General features: G+C 44.0%; 2 protein-coding genes across 3 annotated transcripts in view; one reads left to right on the top strand and one right to left on the bottom strand.

Moving 5' to 3' along the window:
- Nucleotides 1–14,400, top strand: part of RHBDL3 (rhomboid like 3) — a 57,717-nt gene extending 43,317 nt beyond the window's left edge. For both annotated transcript variants that reach the window (XM_059485671.1, XM_059485669.1), the window contains 6 exons: nt 1,094–1,318; nt 2,359–2,507; nt 6,769–6,881; nt 8,998–9,098; nt 11,602–11,662; nt 12,373–14,400. In XM_059485671.1, the coding sequence (XP_059341654.1) occupies nt 1,094–1,318; nt 2,359–2,507; nt 6,769–6,881; nt 8,998–9,098; nt 11,602–11,662; nt 12,373–12,644 (921 nt within the window). In that variant the 3' untranslated portion in view covers nt 12,645–14,400. The remainder of the gene's footprint in view (nt 1–1,093; nt 1,319–2,358; nt 2,508–6,768; nt 6,882–8,997; nt 9,099–11,601; nt 11,663–12,372) is intronic.
- A 4,600-nt stretch (nt 14,401–19,000) lies between these two features.
- Nucleotides 19,001–25,430, bottom strand: C19H17orf75 (chromosome 19 C17orf75 homolog). The gene is made up of 10 exons (XM_059485668.1): nt 25,245–25,430; nt 24,917–24,997; nt 24,178–24,303; nt 23,612–23,752; nt 23,356–23,413; nt 22,576–22,695; nt 21,869–21,933; nt 21,615–21,751; nt 20,971–21,074; nt 19,001–20,357 (listed from the first exon to the last, which is right to left on the bottom strand). Exons 1-10 carry the CDS (start codon nt 25,370–25,372, stop codon nt 20,148–20,150), a joined length of 1,170 nt encoding a protein of 389 aa, XP_059341651.1. The 5' UTR covers nt 25,373–25,430; the 3' UTR covers nt 19,001–20,147.
- Between the last annotated feature and the right edge of the window lie 1,184 nt (nt 25,431–26,614).

Genomic DNA, 26,614 nt, shown 5'->3' with positions numbered 1-26,614 from the left:
TGGGATATCAGCTGAAACCAGCATGATCCAAGACAACTGCTGCTGAGTGTCTTGTCTTGCTTGGTTCTGGGAGGCTGGATGTACTTTGAGAGCAGTTAGCAGCTCTCTCAGAAGGACCAGGCTGTCATGTTTGCTCAGTGGAAGATCCCCCTGCAGCAGCCTGTGTACACAGTGAGCCTTTGGAGCTCCCTGCCAAACATTCAGCCAGTACAGACAGCGGCTCTAATGCAGCAGGTTTGTTTGACATCAGGGCTAATTAACAATTATACAAATCTTGGAGCAAGCTCTTTCAGACCTGGTTTGTTCCTCCACCCCCAGAAGGCTAAGCAAAAGATTCCATCTGCCTAATTTGCAAATGCAATTGCTTTAATTATGCATCCAAACTGGTAAAGTGTATGCTCAGAAAGATAGCTAAATCTATGCATGTGAGGTGATAATGCATATACAAATTAGCTGTAAGCCTGTGCCGTCTCAGAGCCTGCCCCCACTGAGGATAACTTATAAAAGAAGCCTTGTAAAGGCTTGCAAGCTTACAGGAGCTAAGACAGCTTGTACAGGCGATTAATTTGTTGTTTGTTGCTGTTGCTCAGGCAGTTTTGTTTTACACAAAGAGATAATTTTCTTTGCCCAGAGCTAACTCCTGCCCCAAGGGTTAGATGTGCTCTGAGATTGCCTGCTCTTACATTTACGAAATTTCCTGCCCCGAGACTGCAGGGAAGTTTGAGAGAGCAGGGGGAGCAGAGGGAAGGAGGACACAGGAATATGGATTGTGATAACTGATGGTGAAGACAGTCCATGGAAGGCTGGAGAATGGGCCATAGAGCTCAGCCAGGTGCATCAGCTGCCTCTGCTCTGCCTTGCCAGATTTCTGCCCTGACCTCATTTATGGACATTATAATGGTAAACTGTGGTACTCGTTTTCCTTGCACCCCAAGTAGGTCACCCTGTCATTGTCCCAAGTCTTGGTTCCTAAAGCTCAGCCTGGTGGTGGCTTTCCTCCCTGCCTGGATCTGGTGCTGCTAAACTGGCACTATTCTCCCTGATGGCTGTGCCAGGCCTGTACTCATGGTTTCTTCTCTTCCCTTTTACCCAGATGAGCAACAAGAGGTCCAACAGTTTCCGCCAGGCCATCCTGCAGGGGAACAGGAGGCTGTGCAGCAAGGCCCTGCTGGAGGAGACGGGGCTGAGCCTCTCGCAGAGGCTGATCCGGCACGTGGCCTACGAGACGCTCCCGCGGGAGATCGACCGCAAGTGGTACTACGACAGCTACACCTGCTGCCCCCCGCCCTGGTTCATGATCACCATCACCATCGTGGAGGCAAGTACCTCCCTGGGAGCTCCCCACACTGCCCAGGGCCCTGCTGGGACACAGTCAGGGTTGGAGAGGTGTAGCCATGGTATTTTCTGAAAAATCCTTTCCTTAGGATTTTTTCTCCTGAGAAGCTGAGAGGCCTCAGGAACAAAATGTAAACAATGGTTATCTGCTGCTGTAGAATGCAACAAGTAAATCTGTGATTAGTCTCATGTCGTTGTTTCTAATTAATAGCCAATCACCGTCCAGCTGTCCCGACTGTCTCAGCCTTTGTTATCATTCTTTTTCTATTCTTAGCCAGCCTTCTGATGAAATCCTTTCTTCTATTCTTTTAGTATAGTTTTAATATATATTATAAAATAATAAATCAAGCCTTCTGAAACATGAAGTCAACATTTTCATCTCTTCCCTCATCCTAAGACCCCTGTGAACACCACCACAGAGAGGGACTCGTTCAGACCTGGACAAGGACAGACATGAAGCCAGTGGCCATTTTGGTTGCCTGTTGGAGTGTGTGTGTTTAAGTGGGGACTGTGATCCTGTCACTGGAACAATTTGTATATGGGATTACACAGTTTGGGAAATGAGAGCAAAACTGTTTGAGAAGTGAAAACAGGACAGTTCTAGAGAGAAGGATAAGTCAATGGAATTAGAAATGTCTGTACAGCTACTTCTGTTTGTGAGTGGAGAGAAAAAGGAGGGGGGAGAACCTTTGGGTTAAATATTCTGACCTGCTCATGTGTTGCCCAAATGAGATCTTTGCACATTTGCTGAGTAATGTGCTCAAGTAAGTACAGAGTAGGATATGACACTGATAGTAGGGTGCTGACTGGGAGCAGGTTCCTCTGACTCAGGGGCTGGTGTGTTACAAATGCAGTTATATCAATGTGTTGCAGGTTCCTCAAAACAGGGAATTTCATGCTGTGTGAAGCTGTCAAATGGGAGAAAAGTTTTTTATATATTACTTTTTCTCCATTATTTTAGCTAAAAGGTACTTGTTGGTGAGAAAAGGCATTGGTAACCAATGAATCTCTCTGCTCTTCTAGGTTGCCTTTTTTCTTTACAATGGAGTGGTCTTAGATAGATTTGTGCTGCAAGTCAGCCACCCCTTGTACCTGAAGAATGCATTGCTGTACCATCCCCAGCTTCGGGCCCAGGCTTGGAGGTATCTAACCTACATATTCATGCATGCAGGGTGAGTACTTACAAACAGTTCAGCTTCCCCAGAGAGATAGAGGAAGTGACAGAATCAGCTCAGAATTAAATTTTAAAAACTCAATTATAAATTGTGTGTAAAAATCTGAAGATGTTGTGGGCTGGTGGGCAATGAGGTGCAAACCTTCACAACTCTCTGAAGGGAAAAGGCAATAAAAGGAACTCAACAGATGCTGCTCTCCTCCCCAGCAATGTTGGGACCACACTTTCTTCTTACTGTGCACTTCCTAAAACCAGGTCAAAGCCCAGTGTTCCAGTAAAGGAGCTGTGCAGGTGGTAGCACAAGTCTGCAAAGATGCTGGACTGGTATTTAAAAATACAGGGTGTTGGAAAAGTCAGTTAAATTCCTGTGCCTGGGACCTGTCATCACTCAGTAATGTTGGTCCCTTCTGTAGGGACTGAGCTAATGCCTAGAAGGCTGTGTCAAGCCTGAACTCCCATTTTGTACACACTGAGCAAACTCAGTGTTCCTGAAAAGCTGACAGTCTTGAGTGACCAGATGGACACAGAATGGTGTCCATGCAAAATGAAGGTGCACAATAAAATGAATCCTCCTTCATCCCATGGAGGTATGTAGCAGACTTGGGAAGAATATACAAGGTGTGGGGATTCTAACTCTTCTTCTCAGCTGTCCTAGTCCTCACAAAATTTAAATAGACTTGTGTGATGTTTGTGATGCCATGGTGATGAGTAAGTGTCACTGGAAAGTTCATCCCTGTACAAAACATTCTACCCCCTCTGAAGAGTTTCTCAGATCATTATCTTCACACATTCCTGGCAGATAATTGCAATTTTCTTTAATTCTGTCATTGAAAAATGACAGCAGAAAGCCTTTCAGCGGTAGTGTAGAGCTTGAAACTGCATAAGGACCCTTTGTTCTTAAATGGAAAGCCTATATTTCCATCACTCAATGTTCTTCTATGAAAGGCCAGAAAGATCAAGCTGATCTTTGCCTTTTTTCCACATCTCTGATGGAAGACATGCTGATGTCTCTTCCCTGCCATGGAATAACTTCCTTGGTGTGTAATTGCCCTGGAGCACAAGATGTGCCCCAGATCCCTGGATAAAAACAGACTCCACCCAAGGGAAGAGTAGGAAAAAGCTTTTAGAAGAAACTTCTGAATGTGGCAACTTCTGTCCTCTGCATGCTGAATCCCTCCAAAGAGCCCATATTACACAGATTTCATCCTGCAAGGGGGACTGCTGGGCTTAGACATGAGGCTGGTTACATGAAATGAGAAATGAAAATTTCCATCACTAAAAAAATGGGGAAAACTGGGTTTGTAAAAGAAAGAAAAACTTGATTTTAACTAATGTTAGTTAATTTGTATTTGGGCTTTCTTTTGATGGTGGTGGTGTTTTGCCATATCCCTTCTATAACTTCAGATTGCTCTAGGATACATTGGAGGAGAAACACCTGCACAAGGACAATTTCCCAGCATTGAATGCCTTTCTGTGGCATGGTTTTCTAACCTGTGGCAGGTCACCCTTGTAGCAGGCACTTCCCTGGCATTCTTCACACTCAGTGGCCAAAAATCCCTCAGGTTTATTTCACCTCTGGCTGACTCAGAGTGGAGCAATGGAAGGTGGTGAGCAGGGGACTCATCATGATGGATTCCAAGTCCTTTAGCTACACAGCCTTTAAAACAATGGAGAGTCCCACTGGAACAATAAACCTTGTGATTTATCTGCAGTATCTGGAGTTAAGCTAAATGTTCCTTTATTTCTAAGTTCTCTGAATTAAGCTCCTTTCTTGTGAGGAAAACAGATAAATCTTGGAAAGGTAATATTGTCTTTTAGTGGGCGCCCATCATTCTCCTCTCAATTTTCAAATGAGAGGATAACACAATGCCATGGGTCTATTGTTACCCTGCTTCCAGCTGAGACTTTTAAATGGTAATGTGGACTGCTCCTAATTTAGTGCACTCTGTCTTTTTTTGAAGAGCAAGTGGCAGCTGGAAGGTGTTTGAGAAGGCAGCAGTTGCTAAGGCTTGGCTGGCTGTGCCTCTAGAAAGATTCCAAAAATGTGCAGGCTGTGTGTTGGTTCTGATGGAGGGAGCTTTGTCAAGGGCTGAAAAGGCAAAGTTGTAAATTCTGCCCTTCTGTTTTCATGGAAAGCAGACATTGATAATCTGAAGCCCACACATTTGTATCACTGCCATAACTAATGACTTGCATTGATGCTCAGTCCCATTTGTTTGGTCCCAGGGAAGGAGAAAGTCCTTAATAAATCAATGAAATTGTCATTTCAAGAATGACACATTCAGCACTGGCAAAGGGTAATTATATTTTATGGGTACTTATTGACTCTGGTGCCTTCAAAGCTCTTAGCATGATGGGGAAGAGAAGTGAATGGGATTGCTCCTGGGAAGTCTTTTAAGAACAGCTGTGAATCAGAGCAGTCACTTCAGAGTCCAGGATAAACTTTGCTGAGCTCTTACAAAAGCTTCCTTTGAAAAATAAGACCCAGTGCTTTGTGTGGAAATGTCAGGTGCCACCTCATGATGCTGACTGTGTGCCAGCCAAAGCTTCTTCCCTCCCCCCTGTGAAAGGGCACTTGGATGTTTGGACTCATCCCAGTGATCTCAGTTTGACCTTTGCTGGTTGTTCCTAATTTAATTCCCGGTGTTCTGTGAGCATGTGGGATCAGAGCGAGTGCTGACCATGCCCAGTGGCTTCAGAAGGTTTGAGGAAGGTAATGAAGGAACTCAGTTACATGCAGCAGGTTCCCATGATGAAAAATTGCAGTGCTGAGTGCATTGTGCAGGAGGGAAATTCATCTTTGGAGAGAAATTCAATGGAAGCAAACTTATTAAGATATCAGGAGAGGATTGTTCTCTGCAGTATCATTTCTAGCACTTTTTTTGCAGTCCAACTTTACATTCTCATTTATGAGACTGTTCTGTCATTACTGAATCTCACCATCAGTGTTTTTCTCTGCTGTATATGGGAAATTGCTATGGTAACATGAAAAAGATCAAAACAGTGGAAATGCATATAACTTAATCCAAAGTTTGCTAGTGCCTGCCTGTGAGCAACCCTTCTCTTGTATAAAATAGGATGTATATTTTCAAGACATGAGGTACTTTGCTCTCTTTTCCCCAAAAGATGCTGGCCTTCTGCATTAAGGGTACCACTGTGTTATTTAGATCCATCTATTTTGTAAGCAGGTTCTCTTCATACAAAGAGCAGGATAGCCTTGGCTCCAGTGGGATGTCACCATTCAGTGAGATCACAGTCCTGTGAGCCCAGGGTAAATCTCAGACACTAGCAGAGAGTTGAGGATCCTGCTCAGGGCCTGGTGCTGGTGTCAGCTCACTGGAGGACCCTACAGATGAATGTCTGTATAGAGCTTTGAAAAGTGGCAGGTCAGGTTTGTTAGGTAGTATTGATTAAAGCAACAGAGAACTTGAGTTGAAGCTGTTGATTCAGCTCAGGGGAGCTCTGCTGCCCTGGAGTCTCTACCCAATATACACATCTGAGCTGTCACACTCTGCTTGCAGGCTGCAAGTGGTCCTGCACTGTTGGTAGTGGGGCTTGCTGGGGTTCCCTCAGCCCAACTTTCTCCTGTGTGTTCAACAGGAGATTTGGAGTTTTGCTATTGGCTGTAATGGGAACAAGGGTGGGTGAAGAGAGAGCCTCAGTGAGTACAGCTGGGCACCTCAGCAGACATCAAAATGCCCTCTGCTTCCCATTCTGACCACTGAAGTAGGCACAGCAGAAAAGCGTGAGGGTCAGACACCCATGCTGTAAAGCAGCATTACAGCACCAGGAATTGGCAGTTCTCCTGGAACTTCTACATCCACCTCATTCTTAACAACCACTCCCCATCATGGCAGTGTGATGTGTGCAGGGAAAAGTGAAATCATTAGGAGAGGAGAAGAGAAGGGCAGGTCAAATTTCTGGCTTCTGTTCCGGGCTCTGCTGCCATCTTGCTGCCTTTTTTTTTTTTTTTTGACAAGTCATTGAACTTTTTCGAGCAAAGAAAAAGGAAAAAAATGTCTAACTAAGAACCAAATACACAAGGTCTTTAGCTGAAAGGACCTGCGTGGATATGGAAAAGATAAAAGCAGCAAGGAGGGAAGAAACATTGCAGCTCTGGGTCTGATTTTTTCTGGAATCACTGTTTTGCCCAGTGTTAGTCTATTTATGTGAATCAGGTGCTATTTGATTTTCTCAGTGGTAGAGAAAGGAGATGAAGAGTTGGAAAAGAGGACAACTGTTGTTTTTCCTTGCTGCAGGATAGAACACCTTGGGCTCAATGTTGTCCTTCAGCTCTTGGTTGGGGTTCCTCTGGAAATGGTGCACGGAGCTGCGAGGATCAGTTTTGTGTACGTTGCAGGAGTTGTGGCAGGTAGGTGACACCTCTGCATGCCCCAGGTGGAGGAGCAGTGAAAATGGTCTGTGCTGGCTTTTGAGTTGGAGAAATGTTTTGTGATATTTGGGATTAGGAGAGGAACATTCACTGATCTTCTGTGCATTGAAATCCTTTGCAGAGCTGGACATAGAAAATATGGTACAACTTGACATCTATTTCTATGCAGCCATAGACTCTGTGTTTAGGAGGCCTGCTAAAAATGCACCAACTGTCTGTTATTTTAAAACAGCCTTGCTTTAGATGATCTTCCTGAATGTGGAGTCATGCTGGTCCTGTGGCAGTTCTTCCTCCTTTTGTCCTGTCTGTCACCTTTCTGCAGCCTAAGTAAGCAAGAAGTATTTGGTTGTAGATTGTGAGCAGTGCACAGAAATCTGGAAAATTCATTTCATTATTAAGCCATGGGGTCTGATTTATTTTTAGTTTGTGCTGAATTGCTTTTATTTATGTTTGGAATTTCCAGCAGTTTGGAGGTGATGGAAGCTGTCAATAGATCAAAATCTAGTTGAAACAGAAGGAGGGTGTGAAAACAACCAAGAGCTTTACAGTGGAACTCAGTGATTGACTACCTTTGTTCAAGATTTATAGTGTTTGTTTGGTTTTTTCCAGCCACATAATTACTTTTTCCATAATAAGCAGATAAACCCTTTGCAGAATGGGCTGCACTGGGTACTAATAAATTCTGCATTCCAGGAGACAGTCTGTGGAAAGAATAATTGGACTAGGACACTGGATGAGGCATGGTACAAACATCAATGGTATTTAATGCAGAGAAAGGAGTTAGCAGAGCAGCTCCACTGTCCCCTGGCTATTATTTTAACAAACACTAACAAAAGTGGTGCCCAATTTGCAACTTCCCATATAAAGCTTTTCTACACAGATACACCTACCAAACCCTAGGGCTTCACTGATATCTTAGCCAGTTATGAAACATCCTTTATTCTTTGTCAAGTGCCAAGAGAGAGGAAAATGGGTATATTCATGCTGAGGCAATATAAAGATAACTCAGCTGCTAAATAATCAGGAATAGACAAAATGTAGTAAAATGTAGTTGGGCCACAACTTTTATGGTTCTTTCTCATTTGTCTGGCTGTACTAAGAAGACACATTAAGAATGGAAATTGAGGCACTCAGTGCAGTGTCTGAGGACTTAACTGCAAGTTCTTATTACTCCTTCCTCTATTTCTCATTAACTTTTTCCTTAATGACAGTGTGTAAGAGCTGAGAACTCTCAGGGCCATACAAGGAAGGAGGGAGCTATCAGCAGAGTTGGCTGGTGGAAGCTCAGCACTTTCTTGACCTGGAATCAGATGGGCAATTAGCAAAGAAGTTCATTAGATTCATTAGATTCCAAGGGCTCTCTCAAGATTTGCCAATATGTCTTTTTCCCATTCCCAATAGTCACAAAGATCTTCATTATCCCTTCCTTGTGACAGCAAATCTGCCTTTCCCTCTATCACTTAAATTATTCTTAAAGTCAGCAATGAAAGGAGCTTTGAGCAGATCCAAGCCTCCAACTGGGATAAGAAGAAGCAATGTCTGTGTTTGGCTGTATTGTCATTAGTGGTGCCTTTATGTACTTGACCTGTCATTTTGCTGTCATGTGCCTAGTGCCTCCATCCAGGTTATTTTGGACTAGTTTTACTCTGAAGTTTTACAGGTAATAGGCTGTGCTTTGATCAGAGGTCTGTGCTAAGTTACAAGTCCCCAGCTCCTTCTCCCTGTGCTAATATTTTTCTTGCCAACACGGGAGCTACTTCTTTTTTATCTTCAGGTGAGAACCAAACACAGGCGTTTGTCTGTTTCCTGCTCCCTTGTTCCTTCAATCAGGGAATAAATGCCTTTTTGCAGGACAAGTTTAAAGACACATTGCTGCCTTGCTTGGCTGCTTTTAAAGTAGGTGCAGAGGAATCAATCAGTCACGGCCTTGACAGGACTGATTTGGCTTCATGAGTCAATCCATTTCCCCCTCCTTCTCCTTCTGCATTCCTGACCTGCAGCAATTAGCACAAGCAGGCCATAGCAGGGAGGTAGGGTAGGAGAGGGTGTGTTTATTTGGTGGACAATTGTCACAAAGCCTTGTTGTTTCCCCCAGGGTCCCTGGCAGTGTCAGTGGCTGACATGAGGGCGCCGGTGGTGGGCTCCTCTGGAGGTGTGTATGCTCTTGTCTCTGCTCACCTGGCCAATATTGTGATGGTGAGTACCAGAGTGACTGTCTGACCTCAGAGTGAGCCACGTCTGGTGGCCCAAAGGGGCTGGAAGTAAGGCCTGACCCAGCTGTTGGTCATTCAGAGCTTGCCCCAGATAAGAGTCTTTGTCTCAGTGGTGTGGTTCTGGAATGGAAATATTACCTTGCACTTGGTGGCTTGGTATCCTGATAGCTGACAGTTTGCCAGGACAACCTAAAGATGTTGGTAATACAAGATTTATCAGTGTTCTCCAGGCTATCAACTCTCCATGCAATGGCTGACAAATGTTGGAAAAGCAGACTGGCTGTGCAGAAGTGGCAGACCTGTTTCTGTCTGCATCTGCTATGTAATTTTAATGAGTATCTAAGGAAGTTTAGCATTCAGTGGATTCATTTGCAGAATATTCCTTATCTCCATTTGTAAAACCCAGACTGAAGATGAACCCTGGGTGATCTAATGATGCATCCCTTTGCTGTTTCACCTCATGAAATACTTTACAAAGGTGAGCAAACACCAGCATTGTCATTCTTCTCAGTTTGGAAACAGGAGTTCATCTCCAGCCCTCAGCTAGGTGGTGGCAAAGCCCAGCACAGCTGCCCTGGGGACTCCTCAGCTGACACAGGGCATAAAAGGCTTTGCTGATAGAAGATTCATGTGTGTCCTGTACCAGCAATATCAGAGCAGAATAACCATAAAAATGAGGATAATGCTCCTCCCCTGGGTCAGAGTGGGAAGATAATGTGAGGTGGCTGCAGTAGAGACAGCAGATCTGTTATGTGGGTGCTGGGAGATGTGTATGTAGTGGTGGTGGAGCCAAGCCTAAAAGAAAACCTTGTGCTTGATGCTTGTCTGCAGCAAAGACAGCAGGCTCAGCTGTGACCCACAGTGGTGCTGCTGCAGACAGCTTTGTAACAGCTGGGAAGTGAGGGATATCCGGAGCAGAATTGCTCTGCTTCACCCTCTTCAAGCTTTTCAGAGCATGAGTGAGCTGAGGCTGCTGTCCAAATGAGACATTGAGTGGCTGGCAGAGAGGTCAGGAGGGGAGGAGAGGGGCTACCCCTATAGCACAGGGTTTCTGCTGGGGAATTGCACCCCTACATTCAGTTCTTCCCAGTGTGATTTGTGTTCCTTGCACTGTGCCAAGGACAGCAGGAGGGAGCTTCCTGTGTCTCTCAGGGTGGTAACGCAGACTCTGGGTTTTTAACACCACAATTCACAGGGTTAGAGGGGGACATTGGAGGAAATTTTAGTCTGCTTTAGAGGAACAGGCTCTTCCAGAGATGTGTGAAGAGTTTTCAGCAGTTACCTTCCCTGACTTCTTAGAACATCACAAAGTGATCTGTCATTTCACTTCTCATTGGCCTCTGCCAAATCTATTTAGCGACTGCTACCTTAGCATCTTTATTTCTCCATTTTCCACTGCCTCTCTTCTCATCTGAAATTATTTTTGCTGCCTTTCCAGTTCTGGTGGAGGGATGTTTTTGCTTTCCTTTCCCCCCCCTTGTCTCCCTGTGCTCACTTGTTATCCAGATGCAATGCTCCTGCACACTGAAAGGCATTGCTGGCTGTTTGCTGCAAAGCTCAGTCTGGCACAGCTGGGGACAGCAGGGACTGTGGCAGGGAGGGTCTCTGGAATCTTCTGTTCCCTCCTGGTAACCAAAGGAAATGGAAACATTCCTGCTTGGAAAAAGAAATATTATTGGAATGAAATACATAAAATAACCAACAGGGGGAAGCAATAAAGCATGTCACCCCAAGGAAAAGAGTGAGGGGAGGGATTCAAAGCAGCTACATGGAAATTAAAAGTGAAAGAGGCAGCACAGTATTAATCAGCATGAGCTCAGAGCTTTCTGACTGGGTTAGATCTCTCTGTGGAGAGAGAAAATCAGTTACTTATTTTGTGGAGGTTGCATTTTTTGCCATCCCAGGTGTCCTTAGAGATAGTCTGAGGAGTTTACAAGCATTCTTTTTATTTCTTCAGTGTGACAAATAGGGAGCTTTTCACAAGAAACATTATTATCTTGGTATCTCAGTCTGCCTTCAATAGGCAAATTTTCATTTAGTCACATAATAGTAATGATAAAATAATAATAATGTTGTCATACATCTGAATTTCTCAAAACATGATCTCTTTTCCTGCTTTAAAATTATGTGCAAGTGGAAAAGGAGAACTTTTAATATTTCTCTATTATTTCTGATTATCATTCAGAGATTTTTATTCCACTATATTGATTAATAACCAAGCCTCAAGACAGAGGAGACTAAGTCCAGGCTTTCTTATGGCACTGTTTCCTTGACATGCTTTTATTGAAGTCTTTATTATTTCTCTGTGCTCTGCCAAAGATCTGAGCTGCAGAATTTCAGGGAGCCTGAGGCACAGAAGGTAGCATTGGAAAAGCACAGTAGGTCTTGAATACACTGAGAAGTTGCCTGACAAGTGACAGATTTAAGTGTATTATCCCTTCAGGTTTGTGTGCAGCATTACTTTGTTTTCCTTGTCTCTTTTCCAGAACTGGTCAGGAATGAAGTGCCAATTCAAACTGCTGCGCATGGCTGTTGCCTTGATCTGTAGTAAGTACCACACAGTGCTTGGCACACGTGCAGCCAGTCCTGTTTTGTTTGTCCTTGTCATAATACTTCATGCTGATTCAGAGGGTTTTGACTTTGCAGCAGTTTTGGTAGGAACTTGCAGCTGGACCTTCTGGCAGCAGGAACCACATTGCTCTCCACTGCAGATTGTGGCTTTCAACACAAGCCTTTGTAAACAAGGATTTGTCATTGGCCAGCATCTGTAGCCTGTGATGTTTGTGAAGGAGCTTAAACATCTTCTCTCTGCAGTCTCAAACATGCAATGCTTTCATAATGATAATACTTGGGTTTCCTAGAGCACGTCCTGTCTGGGGTGGCAGCAGCATTATACCCACCCTGGTGAATTCTCTTCCAGCCCTATCCTCAGGGGGGCACAATAAGGGAAACTAAGCTGTGTGTTCATCACAGACAACTGTCTTCAAATTCTAATTCATTTTTGGTATGCTTTTGGCATAAATTTCAGAAGGTGAATATTCCCCAACCTATCTACACTCTCACAAACCCAGACCACTTTCCAGCCACTGGAGAGACCTCATGTGTGCCACAGCCCTGACATAGCCACAGCTTCCCTGTGCTCACCATACAAGGCAATTTCTCCCTCTCTGTCTCCTCAGGGATGCAGTGCTGCCCACAACATGGACTTAAGAAGGATAAACCTAGACAATTAACTAATTTTTTATTCTTTGTTCCAGTGAGCTTTGAATTTGGAAGAGCCGTGTGGCTGCGATTCCACCCCTCTGCTTACCCCCCCTGCCCCCACCCCAGCTTCATGGCCCACCTGGGAGGGGTCATGGTTGGAATCACCCTTGGTGTTATCATCCTGAGGAACTATGAGCAGAGACTCCAGGATCAGACTTTATGGTGGATCTTCCTTTCTATTTACGTCATTTTTGTCTTGTTTGCCATCTTCTGGAATATTTTTGCCTACAGTCTGTTGGATCTAAAGCTACCTCCCCCTCCTTGAAAACATGGGACCGAAAACTGGAGAGCAGAAGTCATCTGTCAGCTGTGTTAAATGAATGAAGATGGAGGATCTATTTTTGTATTTAACTTGGGAGGATGATTCTTCTGAACACATGAGTGTGCTGGAGGAGGTGCTTAAAGATCTCATGAAAGAATGGGCTGATCAGTTTGTTCACAAATCCAGCAGGTTCTGTAACTCTGGCTGGCCATGCCCTGCAGTTTCTGCCCTGCACCTGGGCACTGACTGCTTGGGTTGTTATCACACATCAATGTTTTCTATGAGATATTTGTATTTTCCAGGTCAGTGCTGGAATTGTGGCCAATTGTTCAGTGAATTTCCTCTATGTTACTGAACACCAAAAGGGAAAAAGATCAGACATTTACTAATTAGAGACTCAAATGGTACTCACAAGGCAGCTTGAGTCTGGTTTCTTTGGACACATCTGATTGTTCAGCCATACCAGTGCCACTGTCTAATTACTTGAATGGTTCCTAAGGTATTTTAGTCTCTGCTGAAACTTGTCTTGCACAACTTTCAAAGGAATCGGCAGAACTTGATCACACAAAGTGATGGAGACTGGTCTTCAACCACAGGTCAAATGAAATTGCACTATAAACATTGGGAATCTTAGAGTGTTGTGGATACCCAGCCAGAAGTGACTTTTCCTGTGCATGTTTCACTTGATTTTCATTAATTATTCCCCCTTCCACAGCCTGCTGTGGCTAGAGGGTGTGGCTGGATTGTTGGGTTTTTTGGGGTTTTTTTGGGGTTTTTTTGAGGGATGAAGAAAAGGAGTGCAAATGTTCATTTGTGGTTTTATCAGATGACAATCAGGTGCTGTTTTCTTCTCATTATTTTTCCGACCACACTGACCTAACACCTGTCCTGCAGTGAGCTCCTAGCAAGGATCTCAACTCTTCCAGCAGGTTCTTACTAGGAAAATGGGACCATGATCACCTCCAGCAGCCCAGGGTGGAAACTATCCAGTCTTTACAGCCATACAATCCATTTGGGGCCAAGTCCACTGAAGGCAGTGGAGTTAAATCACTTTGTATGTAGCACTGGTTTCCCAATGAAGTGGATAGGGTGTTATTTGCTACAGTGATCATTGTGAAATGGATAAAACTGGTTTTAATATGATTTCTAAAATGTTGAGGATGCCTTCTCCTGAGGCAATGGATGTTCAGGAGCCCCAGACAAGAGTTAGTTGAGTGATGCCTTTTTCTGTAATGTTGGTCCAGCCCAGTTCAGGCAATCTGTGAGTGGGCTGTGGCACAGTTCACACAGGTGCCTGCACAGACTTAGGGATCACATGGGGACATCTGTAGCACAAGCAGAGCTTATAGGTACTCTTCTCTGTAAGGTGCTTATTTTGCTTGTCACTTCAGAGAGCTGCCAAATTACAGTCCAGGACTGTGGGTGCCCTCCTTTTCTCTGCCCTTTACCCACCTATCCAATGGTCCGGACAAAGCAGCCATAATAGTCTCTCCAGACAAGCTCCTCTCTTCCTTTTTCCTATTTCCTGCTGGTGCCCAGGCACAGCCACCAGAGTCTTTCACAGCACATCCCACGGGCACCATAGCAGTTGTGTTTGCTCTGTAGAAAAATGTCTCTGTGTTGTGGGCTTTATTCTCTCAGCTATGCTCTCCATGCTGCCAGATGATACCACAAGCTAGTAGGAGCCTGTCCTTCTAGAGGGGACACCCACAAGTGCTTATCAGCTGCCCCCTTCTTTGCCTCTTATGGAAAAGTAACTCTGGGCTGAGGGGTGAAGTCTTCTTCTACCAGATGCACTCATAAAACTTCTGTTGCCTCAGAAGGAGGGGATAGAAAATAACTGCATTTGGAGCTTGGAATAAGCCTTACCTGCAAAAGAAACAATTTTTGGCGCCTTTGTGCACAGAAATGGGATTTCTGAGGGCGATTGCACTTTTCTTGTTCTGCATGGCCAGTACATTGCTCATAGGCCCTCAGTGAGGACCAAGAGGAAGGGATAAGGGCCAGAGCTCTGATCATTTTGGAGAAGAGATTGGTTCCCTGAGCCATTTTACCTCTGCAGTTTGGGTCCAGATCCCAGCAGTCACAAGGGTTCCATGGATTGTTGCAGGTGCTGGCCCAGTGAGTGCTGTAGCTGTGGATCCCCCTGGGAGCAGGCAGGAAGGAGAGTAGGAGCAAGGAGGGTTCTGACATGGTTATCAAGTAAGGAGGACATTCCTTCCCTCACCTATTGCTAAGCCTTTCTCATTACAGATGCCTTGAAAACAGAGGTGACCAGGAATGGGAGTTCTCCTGAAATCTTAGGAAAGCTTTTAAAATTTTGTTAGAAAATTTCAATTGCAAAAAAGCCCAGATTATTTTGCCTATAATTTACCAGAGTGCAATGTGCACCAAGTGACTTTTATTTTTGGTTTCTCAGCTGAAAGCTACTTATTGCCCATGAGTTTCTTACCAGTAAAGGCTTCCATGCCTTTCCTGCTGCCAGTGTGTGCTCTGAGGTGAAGTAGCAAGATAAAAGCTCAAGATCACCAGTTTCTTGAACAGCTTGATCATGGCCAAAATGTCTTTACTCAGCTCAGGAGTGGGAGGGAGCTGAACAGAGTAATGCAGACAGCCTTCCTTGGTCCTTTTTCCATAGGTGAGTGTAGTTTACATGAACTGGTTGAAAACAACTCTGAATTTGATCTTATGACTTAATCTTTTAAACTGTTGTTCATCTTCCTGACTTCATTCTGTGTCCCCATACCCTGCCTGAGCAAGTTTACAAACAACCCTGGGATCAGAAAGGCCAGACTTTAAGGCAGTGTTAGATTTATGGTAGGTGAAAGAATGAAACCCTCTCACATTCCTGTTCATTGAGCTGAAATCTCCTCCCATACATGGAGCAGTTTGTGCACAGAGCCTGTTGTCTGCTAAGAATCAATCAGCCCATGGAGCCAGAGGCAGCATAAAGTGCTTAAGCTTTTAAATTTATTTTTTTAAATCATTAAAATTACAGTGTGAAAACTTGCTATGTTTTTACAGAGTATCGTAAATTCCAGTTATGTTCTCTTCTAAGGCACCCAGGAGTGCCACAGTGCTGCAGCACCACAGAGCTAACAGCAACCAGGCTTTTCTGTTACCTCCAGATGTCCTTGAAGCTGCTGGCTGCTGTTGGAGATGTAATATTCTCCATCCTGCTCATTTGTGGTTCCAACTTGTCACAGTCAGCAGCATGTTCCTGGAGGAGCATCCACTGAGGGACTGGTTTCAGTGATTTGTTGTGGTTTTTCAGCTACTGCAAGGATTTTCTATCAGTGAGATAAACCATGAATCTATTGAAGCTTATGACTGTGCAGTGCTGGAGCAGAAGGCAAGGACTGTCACCAGTGTACAGGTTTGAGCAGAGCACCTCGGAGCAAGTTATTTTACGCTGTGCCCTTGAGCGAGGACACAACACGTGGGGGAGGAAAGGAAAGAAGCGGGGGTGGATTTCCCGTGCGGTGAGTTGATTGCCGCAGAGCTCGGTCGGTCGGTGAGGATGAGGATGAGGAGCGGGGGAGCAGCCGGGGCTGCCGGGGACCCCTGCCGGCTGCGGGCAGCAGCGCCGCACCGGCACCGCCACCGCCACCGGCCGGACAGGGCGCTCCCGCAGCCGGGAGGAGCAGGGAGAGGAGGGAGAAGCAGGCAGATCGAAGTGCACGGCGACTGCAGTGGCACCTGTTATTCCCAGACAGGTAAAGATTAGTGTTACACACAGCGGTAATAACACAGGCCAGAGGAGGGAGAGAGTTGTGATGCAGTGATGGGAGAGGAGGTTTCCAGACACAATCTCTGAGTGAGGTGTAGTAGTCATAAAAATGCTGATGAATTTACTTTTGCTGAGTTTTTAAAACAACATCTTGTGTCACTGTTTCCTTGTCGGTTGATGAGGAATCTTAGCACTTACGTGGCATATTGTGCTTTTTCACTACTTGCTCCTTTGGCAGTAGGAGGTATGTTATCAACGGGGAAGGGGGAAGCTAGAGAAATTGTTACTAGAAATAAAGCTCAGGGATTCGGTATCCCAACACCTTGCTGCTTCTGATGGATTATACTGGCCATGTGTTATGGAGCAGATTGGGCCCTTTCAGTTTGAACTGTGCTCTGGAGGATGGCATCTGATATGTTAGAGCTGGTACTGACATGACAGCTGACCTCACAAGGCAGCTGCTGTTCTCTGCCAATATTTAGTCTCACAAGATGGTGGGTAGGACTTTCACACATCCTTCAGTGAGTGAAGAGCTCAAAGTCTGTTCACAAAGATTCAAGCTCAGCCCAATTGCTCTGGAACACCCATCCCACCCATTGGCTTTGCCCCAAGTGGAACTGGAGAATGGGGACATGGCAGTTCAGCACGAGCCACCTCTGGGGCAAGCTGGGACTGGAGAGCCCAGGCCAGCACCTCTGAATATTGCTGCTCCCCTGCTCCTCTGCAGTGCTTTGTGTGGTAGAACTCAAAGATTCCTTCTCTGATCACTGATGCCAAGAGCTTGTTATAAAGGAGTGCAGTGTATTTTGCAGTTCCATATTAAAGAATCACACCTAAGACAGAAACCAAGCTTATTTAAAGGCAAATGTATTTTAATGTGACCATTAATCATTGGCTTTTAATTGGAAAAAGCTTTCTAATATGCCAGTAGGAGTACAGAAAATTTGCGTTTCAGGGTATTTACAGCACAAAGCACAAAATATTCCCTATGATTCAAGTAGCTAAAGTACCTTGTTTTCAGCAAGCTTGATAGACACGTTGTCACTGACTCTCTCCTGACTCCCACAGTGTCTATTCAGTTTGCAAATAAAGCCAGATTTATGCAGCTTTTCTTCTGCTTACACTAGTAATGCTAACAACACATCCAAGTGTGAAACACAAAGCACTAAACTACATAATTTTCTGCCTTAAAATACTGAATAAATGGTACTTTCCCTGTAAAGGGCTAGTAAAGCAAAATGATATTTGCAAGGTAAGATGCTATTGTATGTTTCCAAATATTTTTGTATTGTGTACATTCTGTATATTTTTGTTGTGACAATATTATTTGAGCGCAGAATCCATTAAATTTTTTGTGGTTTTCTTTGTTTTCTGTTTAATTTCTCTTTTATTTATTTTTTTAAATAAAATTGAGTTGTTCTATATCACAAACTAAAAAAAAAAACCAAGAAAGAACTTTCAAGGAAAATTTTGTAAGTTTGTCTACAGTTAACATAGTTTTCAACAAAAGAGCCCTTGGTTTGGAGCTCTGCCATGTAATCTTCTAATAATGACATTGGTAACTTATTTTTATGTGTTTAACAGATAAAGGGGAGAGTGAACTGCAGCTTCATTTCTCCACAAGATCTAATGAGGATGCAGAACTGGCTTGGGACATGTATGGAAATTCTGGTGTTGTCCCACCTTTTGGCAGCTGCCCTTCACTGCCGTGACCTCAGAACTGCAGGGAAGTTGACAACATTTGAGTAAATTTTTCTACATTTTTTTACATTTGATTAAATTTCTTTTACTGGGGAGGAGAGTTGTGCTCTTTTAACATCAGGCTCTACTGAGTGTTTTCAAATCTGAGCCGACACTCATATCAAATCAAGAGTGGAAACAACGTCTCCAGAAAAAAGTAAACCCCCAACTGACTAAAGTAAAAATCCTTCTACCAGTGTGGAAGGCAGAGGCTTATTTTGAAAAGTACCTTGTGTTTCTGTTGGGAAACACTAGGTTAAAGTGTAATTTGTAGGAATGAAGATGTATGTAGGAGCAATTCCTGTCAGATGTGCTACTCCAAAGGGAGGCAGATCCCTGCTACCATGTGTGCGACTCAGCTCTTGCTGTCAGTTCTCTGCACTGAACGAAACTTTCTGAGACACTCAAATCACTCTATTCATTAGCTGAGGACTTTCAGCATGAAGGTAAGGTGGGTTTTGTCAGCTTTTGTCAATTAATACAAAAAGTGTTTCAGCCTACTAGCACCATACATTTTCTTGCTACCTATTCTTCACATCCAACTTACTTTTTTAAGCACTGAGCTCTTTCTTGTGCCCTGATCAGCCAGCAAACTCAACAACCAATGCTCCAAATTTTTTAGAATGTACAGGAGCAACAAAAGGTGACATGTTTTATTGAGTGCTGCTGCTGTACTTACTCATGAAGGAAAACACTTGTTTATTCTCAGAGCTCCTGCAAATCACTGAATGAGGGGTTTGTTTTCTTTCACCCTACTTTTCCTCTCCAATACATTATATGCCACCATGGCTGTTAATGCCACACTTGCAGCTCCTCTGCATTGAGGGATAAATGGATTTCAGCAGGAGACATCAAGGACCACAGTCACTGACAATTTACAGGTGCACTGTTGAGGATTTCAACGTGTTTTATTGTCAGCCTTATTATAGGTTCAACATGTGGTGTCACAGGAAAGCAGCAACTCCTGCCCTCACAGTACAGAGCACCAGCACAAGTGACACTGAACCACGTTAGTTACAGACACTGTTTCAGGGGAGTTCAAACACCCTCTGCTACAAAGGGAACAAACAGGGAATTCTGCTTGTAACAGGTTTGCAGAAATTGCTCTCTTTATGAGGTTACTCAGAGACTTCATAAGTTTTTATTCCAGCTGTAGCCAAAGATTTCCTTCAGGTATTCTGCTGCCTGTGTCCCATGATATGGGTAAGAATCCATTGCTGATACACTGAAATGTTTTAAAGTCTGAGTAATTAATTTGGGAAGTTCATTTATTTCAAATTCTGAAAAAGTCTTAATATTAAATGTTAAAGAAGAAACTCTTTAGTTTCTTCATGACTGAAAAACATAGCATTATTTACAGTTATGCAAAACTGTAATATAAGAACATACAAAGAAGGTCTTGATCACATCTCAGCCTAAGGAAGAAGAGGATACATCAAATAGCCTGGGAATTTCAGGTACCTGTTGTGTGTGTGTATGCACACATACAGGCACATACAAACTGACCACTGCAATGGCTCAGTCTTCATACAGCTACCAACTTGTTTATCCAGTGGCAGCAGAACAAACCAGCAGTTTGAAAGCAGAAACCAGACACAGACTTGGTACCTAGATTCTCATTTCTAAACTAAAATGATTAATTCATTATCTAGATCTATCCAGATGTTTGCACTTCTTTATAAAAACAAAGCAGCCAGATCTAAATTATTTTAAAGATATTTAAATTATTTAGAACAGTGACATGCTTGCCAGGTAAGGGATTTAGGTTTGGTTTTGCAATGACTATAAAAATCAAATGTCATGATTTCCTCAGAACAGGAGCAAGTCAGTTGGAGAATCTGAAAACTCTGCAGGAGTTTCAGTATTATCTGATATGTACACATTAAAAAAGCTCATAGTGCTTTGTCTAAAGCCAAGAAAAGGCAGGTGAAACTACAGCTAAGATTTGACTTGGGCAATACTTTTAAATATAAATTAAAAATCCAGCAATAGCTGCACTGCACAGAAGAAATTAATGATTTATACATAAGATAATTTTAAGCCACTGATGTTTCTCTCATGAATTCCTCCAGGACGGTCACTACGTTCCTGGCCTCTGGCATTTCTGCATGTTCTACTTTCACAATCTTCAGCAGGATGTCTCCACTGCCACAGTTCTTTAGGAACAGGTAGCACTTGAACAGGGCGTAGTGGTTCATTTCAGCCTGGCGGATAAACCTCTTCAGGTTGTTAATGTCCTGGATAGCCTGGCAAAGAGTAACAGAGCATTTGCTTATCCTCCTACATCGCATAAAAACACACTATTGTGGAAAATAAAGGATAAATAGCAGAACAAGCAAAAGCATTTCCAACAGAAATTTTGTATTACTGCTTAAGAGTACTGTAAGAATTGAATATTGTCTTGGATGCATATTATAGCTGGAACTGTAATGATGCAAAATGTGTGGACACAATGTGATGTATCCAACTTGTAGCATGAATTCTATTATGGCAGCTCACCTAAGAGTTGTTAGCTACTGAACCCCTGTTACCAGTTACATGAGACTGTGTGTGCAAGTCCCAGATTAATGATATTTGAAGAAAACAACAGTAACAATGAAGGCGGGTCTTACTTTAAATTTGAGAAAACACCTTTGGAGCATTCACTGAAGAAACTCTGACACTACTTTACAGCTGTTCTTGTCAACTACAGTAAGCCAGCCCTCAAATTAAGCTTCAGAGTTAGTCAGTTAACAGACATATAGACATAATAATAACCTAAAACTTTTATTCAGCGAAAAATAATATTTTGCATGTAGTATTTGCTCCCATAGTAACCCAAATATCTTCTTCAAGTCTTTAACATATATGAACAGGTACCTTCAATTTAAAGTTTTCCAAAATCTGCCGGAAGAGAAATGGATTTCCACCTTCAGCACCATTCACAAAAGCTTGCATCCAGTCCTCACAGAATCTGTTGCTTCCTGTTAAATGTGCAGGAACACAGAGAAGAGATGAGAAAAAGCAAATGAGTTCCACATAAATATACAGCTGTACTCACCTGGTTTAATCACTCCCACCTAACAAGTGATAGCAATATACCTGGGCCAGGAGATGAGTCTGAAGGAAAACCAATACACGTGGAAAAGAAAAGCAAACACAGTGACAGTGATTGCACAAGACTGTGTTCTGATTGGTGAATCCCTTTTCCCAACATTTGTCAAAACCGCAACAGGAAAAAAGTTCTGCAGATTCCCTGAATTACAAGTCATACTTCCCTGAAGTACAAGTCATACTTTCACGGTCCACAAACTAAATGTACTGTGGATTTTATTGCCAAGCATTTTCAACCCAGAATTCCAGTGTGTCTGGTGTAACAAACTACTCTGGTACCTCATAGGAAAACAGAACCTAAAGTTTCTGGGCCTATGATCTGAATATCCTCAACTGCCTCTAAAGTCACAGCTCTCAGCAGCTGATGGATCCAAGGGAGCAACAGGAAGGGTTCCCTGCTGTAATCTCACCTGCATTATGCAGCTGGGGCTGAGGTCCACTACAGTCTATAACCATGGACTTGTGCTGTTCCTCTGTCATGGCAATGCACAGAGAAGTCATTGTGCCTTCCTGGACAAGTCCTTGGAGACTGGCAGCTGCCAGGAACCTGACACAGAAAGTTCTTGTCAACTGCTTGCTCCTTTCCAGCTCCTGCACACTGAGGGGACCGTCAGACACAGTAGCCAAGTTACTCAAAGGTTCCTTGGGCTCTAAGTATCTTTACCTGCTGATGTCCTTTTCTGTTCTTTCATCTGCATTTTTGACTTCTACAGGAGTGTAACTCAGAGCCTTAAACAAAAAAAGAAACAAAGAGGAAAAAAAAGGAAAAAGATGGATGCAATTTCAGTAACTTTTGTAGCTATACTGCAGTTATGAGCAATTAATATGTAATGTGGTACTTTAAAAATTGCTCTTGTCAAGGCTGTACTCTCTATTATTGCCATTACAGCTGGTTCTGCACTCAGAAGAAATTCAGCAGTTATACTCTGTTAGCTATTCCACCCAGAACCTCCTCAAACTCAGGGACTAGAGTTAAGATTAGTCTCTTTTCTGTTTCCAGTGAATTACACAAGACACATACACAATATAACATCCCTTTTCATTCAGACAATTATGGCATGGACAGACTGCTCATGCTATTTCTGATTTTCCTACTCTAATTTCAGTGTGGACACCATTAAGTATTTTTTTTTAAGTGACAGAAGGAATTGTTATGTGCTTCTTTAGTAATAAGCAGGGGAAAATGCTTGCTCTGAATTTAAAAAACAAACAAACAAAAAAAACCAACAAAAAGAACAAAAAAATTAGGGTTTTTAATTTCCTCCTGCTGGGAAAGCAAATGAAAGAAATATTTTAAATATTTGGAGTCACTGAGATGCCTTCTGAATGTTTTTTAGCTTTTTTTAGCTAGCCAGTTTTAAATACACTTACAGCATGTAGCAGAGAGGCAAGCTTGTCCTGGAAGAGCTGCACAACCCTCTGGATAGGGCAGATGGCATCCTCAAACCAGCTCCTCAGGTATGGGCTAACACAGGCCTCCAAGTTTTTTTGCTGTAACACATTGAAGCATTAAAACTTTAACTAAAAATCAGATTTCTACATCAGTAGAAGTCTATTGATAATCTACTCAGTCTCAGATAATTGGATGTTGGAACCTTCTTAATCTCAAACCACAGTGAACTAAAATAATGAGTTTGAGATTTATCAGCAATGAAAGGCTCTGCATTTTAAGAAACAGCCAGAACTGTAATATTATGCTATATATTGAAAGAAAACCATGCAACAGCAGATGGGATGACAAAAAAGACTTAAAATGCAGAACTTCCACTAGAAAATTGTGACAAGAAACCCACAAATGTCCTTTCTTAACATTCAGAACTGGTAAGAACTGAGGTGGACATTGATAAGTTCCTTATAGACCATTAGCTTTTATTGGTTACTCTTCTCTCCAGATTTAACGGTAAATGACCTTTAAGAGATTTATGACTGACACAAAAAGGTCCCCCCTTCCTTTTTTTATTTTGACTTGTGTGGCTGATAGCACCTTAGACATTCATTGTACTACAGTGAGTCAAGCATCTCTCCCTGTGTTTCATACTGGTACTTGAAACACCTGTTTTGTCTCTATAGAGTAGATCTTCCAGATGGTTTTAGCAATTAACCTGCATAAATACTAATTTTCACCACTTACAAAAAAAAGTTAGGTCTTACCTCCAAATCAAGATTTATCTTCAGATTTTGAATGTATTTGTCCAGCTCTAGTCTGAAAGTATCTTCTTAAGGAAAATAAGATGCATCAGTTAAGACTTGTATTTTTTCCTTTCAGTATATGGCTGTTACTGACTTTTGCAGTTACTGAAAGGTGTGCACAAACAAGTGATTTCAAGTAGAAACAGACAAAATGACAAGATAATTTATACATCGTGCCCCTCTCCATACAGGCAAAGAAAGTTCAAGGTAAGGATATAGTTCCAGACCTTTCTCTGAGCCACCTAAGAAACAAACCACATATTCTGGAGCATTAATGTCTGATTCCAACGTTGCCATTTCCAGAAGACTTTCTTGTTGGAAACTACAGTAGTAACACCCAACTTTACCTTCTGGTATGCTATGAGAAAAGGAAAAAAAATTACTTTCTTCCAGATACATCACAATAAATGAGTGCAAAAAGCAGACATTATTTCTGAGGTAATTTTAACAGGTAGCACTGTTGGCTCCAATGGCAGTGGTAGGTGCAGCCATAGGTGCAGCTCTTAGACCTTCTCTTTTTTCTTCTGTGTGATAAGAGTTGTTTAAAAGGAAGTAATCATAAACATCTGAAGTATTTTTAAAGTATTCACACAGTAAATTATTTAAAACAGTACTTTTCTCAAAGTTACTTAAAAAAGGAAAGTGTCTTTGTGTAAGGCTATTATTAACAACAACAACAGACTGGGAACATGGAATCAGGATTAAACTAAGTGCAGCAGCAGGCAGGCAAGATGTGCCAATGTTCCTTACAGCTCTCATTCACCAATAATGCCAAAGTTTTACCTCAGCCCCACTGATGCTACATTCCCCATTCCTTCAAAGAGCGCTCCTTTAGTAAGGCGCTTAGCGATGAAACTGCGCAACTCCGTCTCCGCTTCGGCGGGCAGGTTGGTGTCCAGCAAGGAGAGGCTTTAAAAACCAGAGGAAATCGTTACCCAAAGGCAAATGTTGTTGTTTAGTGTCTCTCAGGATGTGCAGAACCTGCCTCTAGCAGGGACTCCCTGCGATATCTCTCTGGTGGCAGCTAAGGCAGCTCTGTGACTTTTGGCCCATCATGAGCAGTCAGTGGTTTGCCCACTGACCAGGAGTCTGGAGATGTGGTGTCAGCTCATGCTGACCTTCCCAGCAGCTAAAGACAAAACACTGCCCTCTTTGTTCCTACATTTCCCCAACTGTAATACAGAGTTTATGGAAAGATGTCTTTTGAAAATTAATAAATTCTTGTTGTATGTTACCTACATGAAAAACTAAGTCAATACAGCAATATCAAGTACTAGTAGGAAAAAAAAAAAGTTCAAACTCAAGGATGATAGTTTCTGTTTAATACATTACTTGAGCTCTGTATGTGTGTCCATTCCCTAGGTATTCCAAAAGAAGTGCCATGGGGACTCCAGAATGCTTTCAGAGGGAGGTTGTGTTTTGAAAGGAGTGCAGAGGACCTAACAGTGATCTGACAGCAATACGGCAAAGACTTCAAACCGGGGTATTCCCGCGACTGTGCTGCTCTGCGGCTCGGCTTTACCTGAAGTCCTCGGTGGAGGGTGTGTGCGCCACGGTGCCGCCGGCACTGCCATCCCCGGCGGCGGCTCCCGGCTGTGAGGACCTGGAACCCGAGGGATTGCCGGAGTGAGTTTACAGCCGTGACACGCAACAGGGAACAGCGGCTGCAGCAGGGAAAAGGCACGGCCCGAGGGCGTATAAAAGCAGGAGTAGGGAATCCGTGCATTGTGGGAGGGAAAGAGTCTCACCGGGGAGAAACAGAAGGGGGAAAAAAAATAAAGGGAATTCAGGGAGCTGGGAACGGCCAAGGCCTGGGCACGGCCTCCCCGCGGGGGAACCCGGCGCCTCACCTGCGGTAGCCATAGAGGCCGTGGTAGGTGCAGCCGTGCCGCTCCGGCCGCCGCTCCTCGCCCGCGCCGCCGCCCTCCTCGCTGCTCTCCAGCTCCCGCTCATCGCCGTCCGGCAGCGCCGGCAGCATCGCGGCCCCGGCCCCGCCTGTGCCGCGGGGAGCCACCGGGCCCCGCTACCGCCCCGCCCCGCCCCGCCGGCCGTGCCGTGAACCCGCCCCGGGGCCCGGAGCTGGGAGGAGCCTTCGGAGCGCACGGGCCGTGTCCTCACCCCACCGGGGGCGGTACCGAGCCGTGCTGAAACCGCTCCGGCTGCCGCCGCTCCTCCGTTTGTGTAATGTACAGGAAAATGCAATACAGGCGCCGCAGTGCCTCTGTCAGTACAAGTAATCCTTCAAAACCGGTCACTGACTTAACGGCAGGATCTACTCAAATCACATTTAGAATTATAGAATGGTTTGGATTAGAAGGGGATTTGGTAGGATCAGCCATGCTGTCTGCTTTTAAAAAGTTCTGCTTCTGAAATACCTTTTCCGTGTTAAAACAGCACGTTTGTTAACCCGGCCTTGTGGCTACCGGGTAGTTACGGAATCACTATCACAGAATCGTTGGGGTTGGAAGGGAGATCATCCAGTCCAACTCCCCTGCCAAGGCAGGGTCACCTGGAGCAGGTGACGCGGGAACACATCCAGGTGGGCTTGGAACGTCTCCAGAGACGGAGACTCCACAATCTCCTTTTGCAGACAAGCCCCGCAGGGAGTAGCTGTGACCCCCAGCTGCACTGGACCACTGCCAAGGGCTGGACGTGGCCAATGGCTGGACTTGATGATCTTACAGGTCTTTTCCACCCTCAATGATTCTGTGATTCTCTTCTAAGCACCTGGTGGACCTGTAAGTGAGCTGGAGAGCCATGGGGGTAACACAGACACACACCCTGATGGATTGTCACTGTAACAGAGGGACCATCCCCCATCCAGATACAGGTAACTGATGGCTGAACACATTTAAGTTGGTTTTATTGTGTGCTCGCACCCAGCAACACAGGCACAGCCAGTACCAGAACACTGCACAGAGCAGCCAGCTTCCTGCCCAGTAACATTTAATGGGGAAAACACAGTTTCTCTGTGACATGAAACACGAAGACAAACAACAGTTTAGATTAGGAGGAAACTCGTTGCTCTGAGAGCGCTAAGGCCCTGAACAGGCTGTCCAGAGAAGCTGTGGCTGCTCCATCTCTGGAAGTGTTCAAGGTCAGGTTGGACAGGGCTTTGAGCAACCGGGTCTAGTGGAAGGTGTCTCTGCCCATGGCAGAGAGGTGGAGCAAGATGGGCTTTAAGGACCCTCCCAGCCCAAACCACTCCGTGACTGTTCCC

Source organism: Ammospiza nelsoni, chromosome 19, assembly GCF_027579445.1.
Source record: "Ammospiza nelsoni isolate bAmmNel1 chromosome 19, bAmmNel1.pri, whole genome shotgun sequence".
Taxonomy (NCBI): domain Eukaryota; kingdom Metazoa; phylum Chordata; class Aves; order Passeriformes; family Passerellidae; genus Ammospiza; species Ammospiza nelsoni.
Note: the sequence above shows the minus strand (reverse complement) of the source record. Positions and strands in the feature narration are given on the sequence as shown.

Bases quoted from the DNA above. Each gene is read 5' to 3' on its own strand.
- C19H17orf75 (XM_059485668.1), bottom strand. From the start codon at position 25,372: ATGCTGCCGGCGCTGCCGGACGGCGATGAGCGGGAGCTGGAGAGCAGC. The intron at 22,696-23,355 runs GTAAGACCTAAC...AATGTGTTACAG, and splicing joins AGATAAATCTTGATTTGGAG to CAAAAAAACTTGGAGGCCTG. The intron at 21,752-21,868 runs GTAAAGATACTT...TTTCTGTGTCAG, and splicing joins ACAGAAAAGGACATCAGCAG to GTTCCTGGCAGCTGCCAGTC.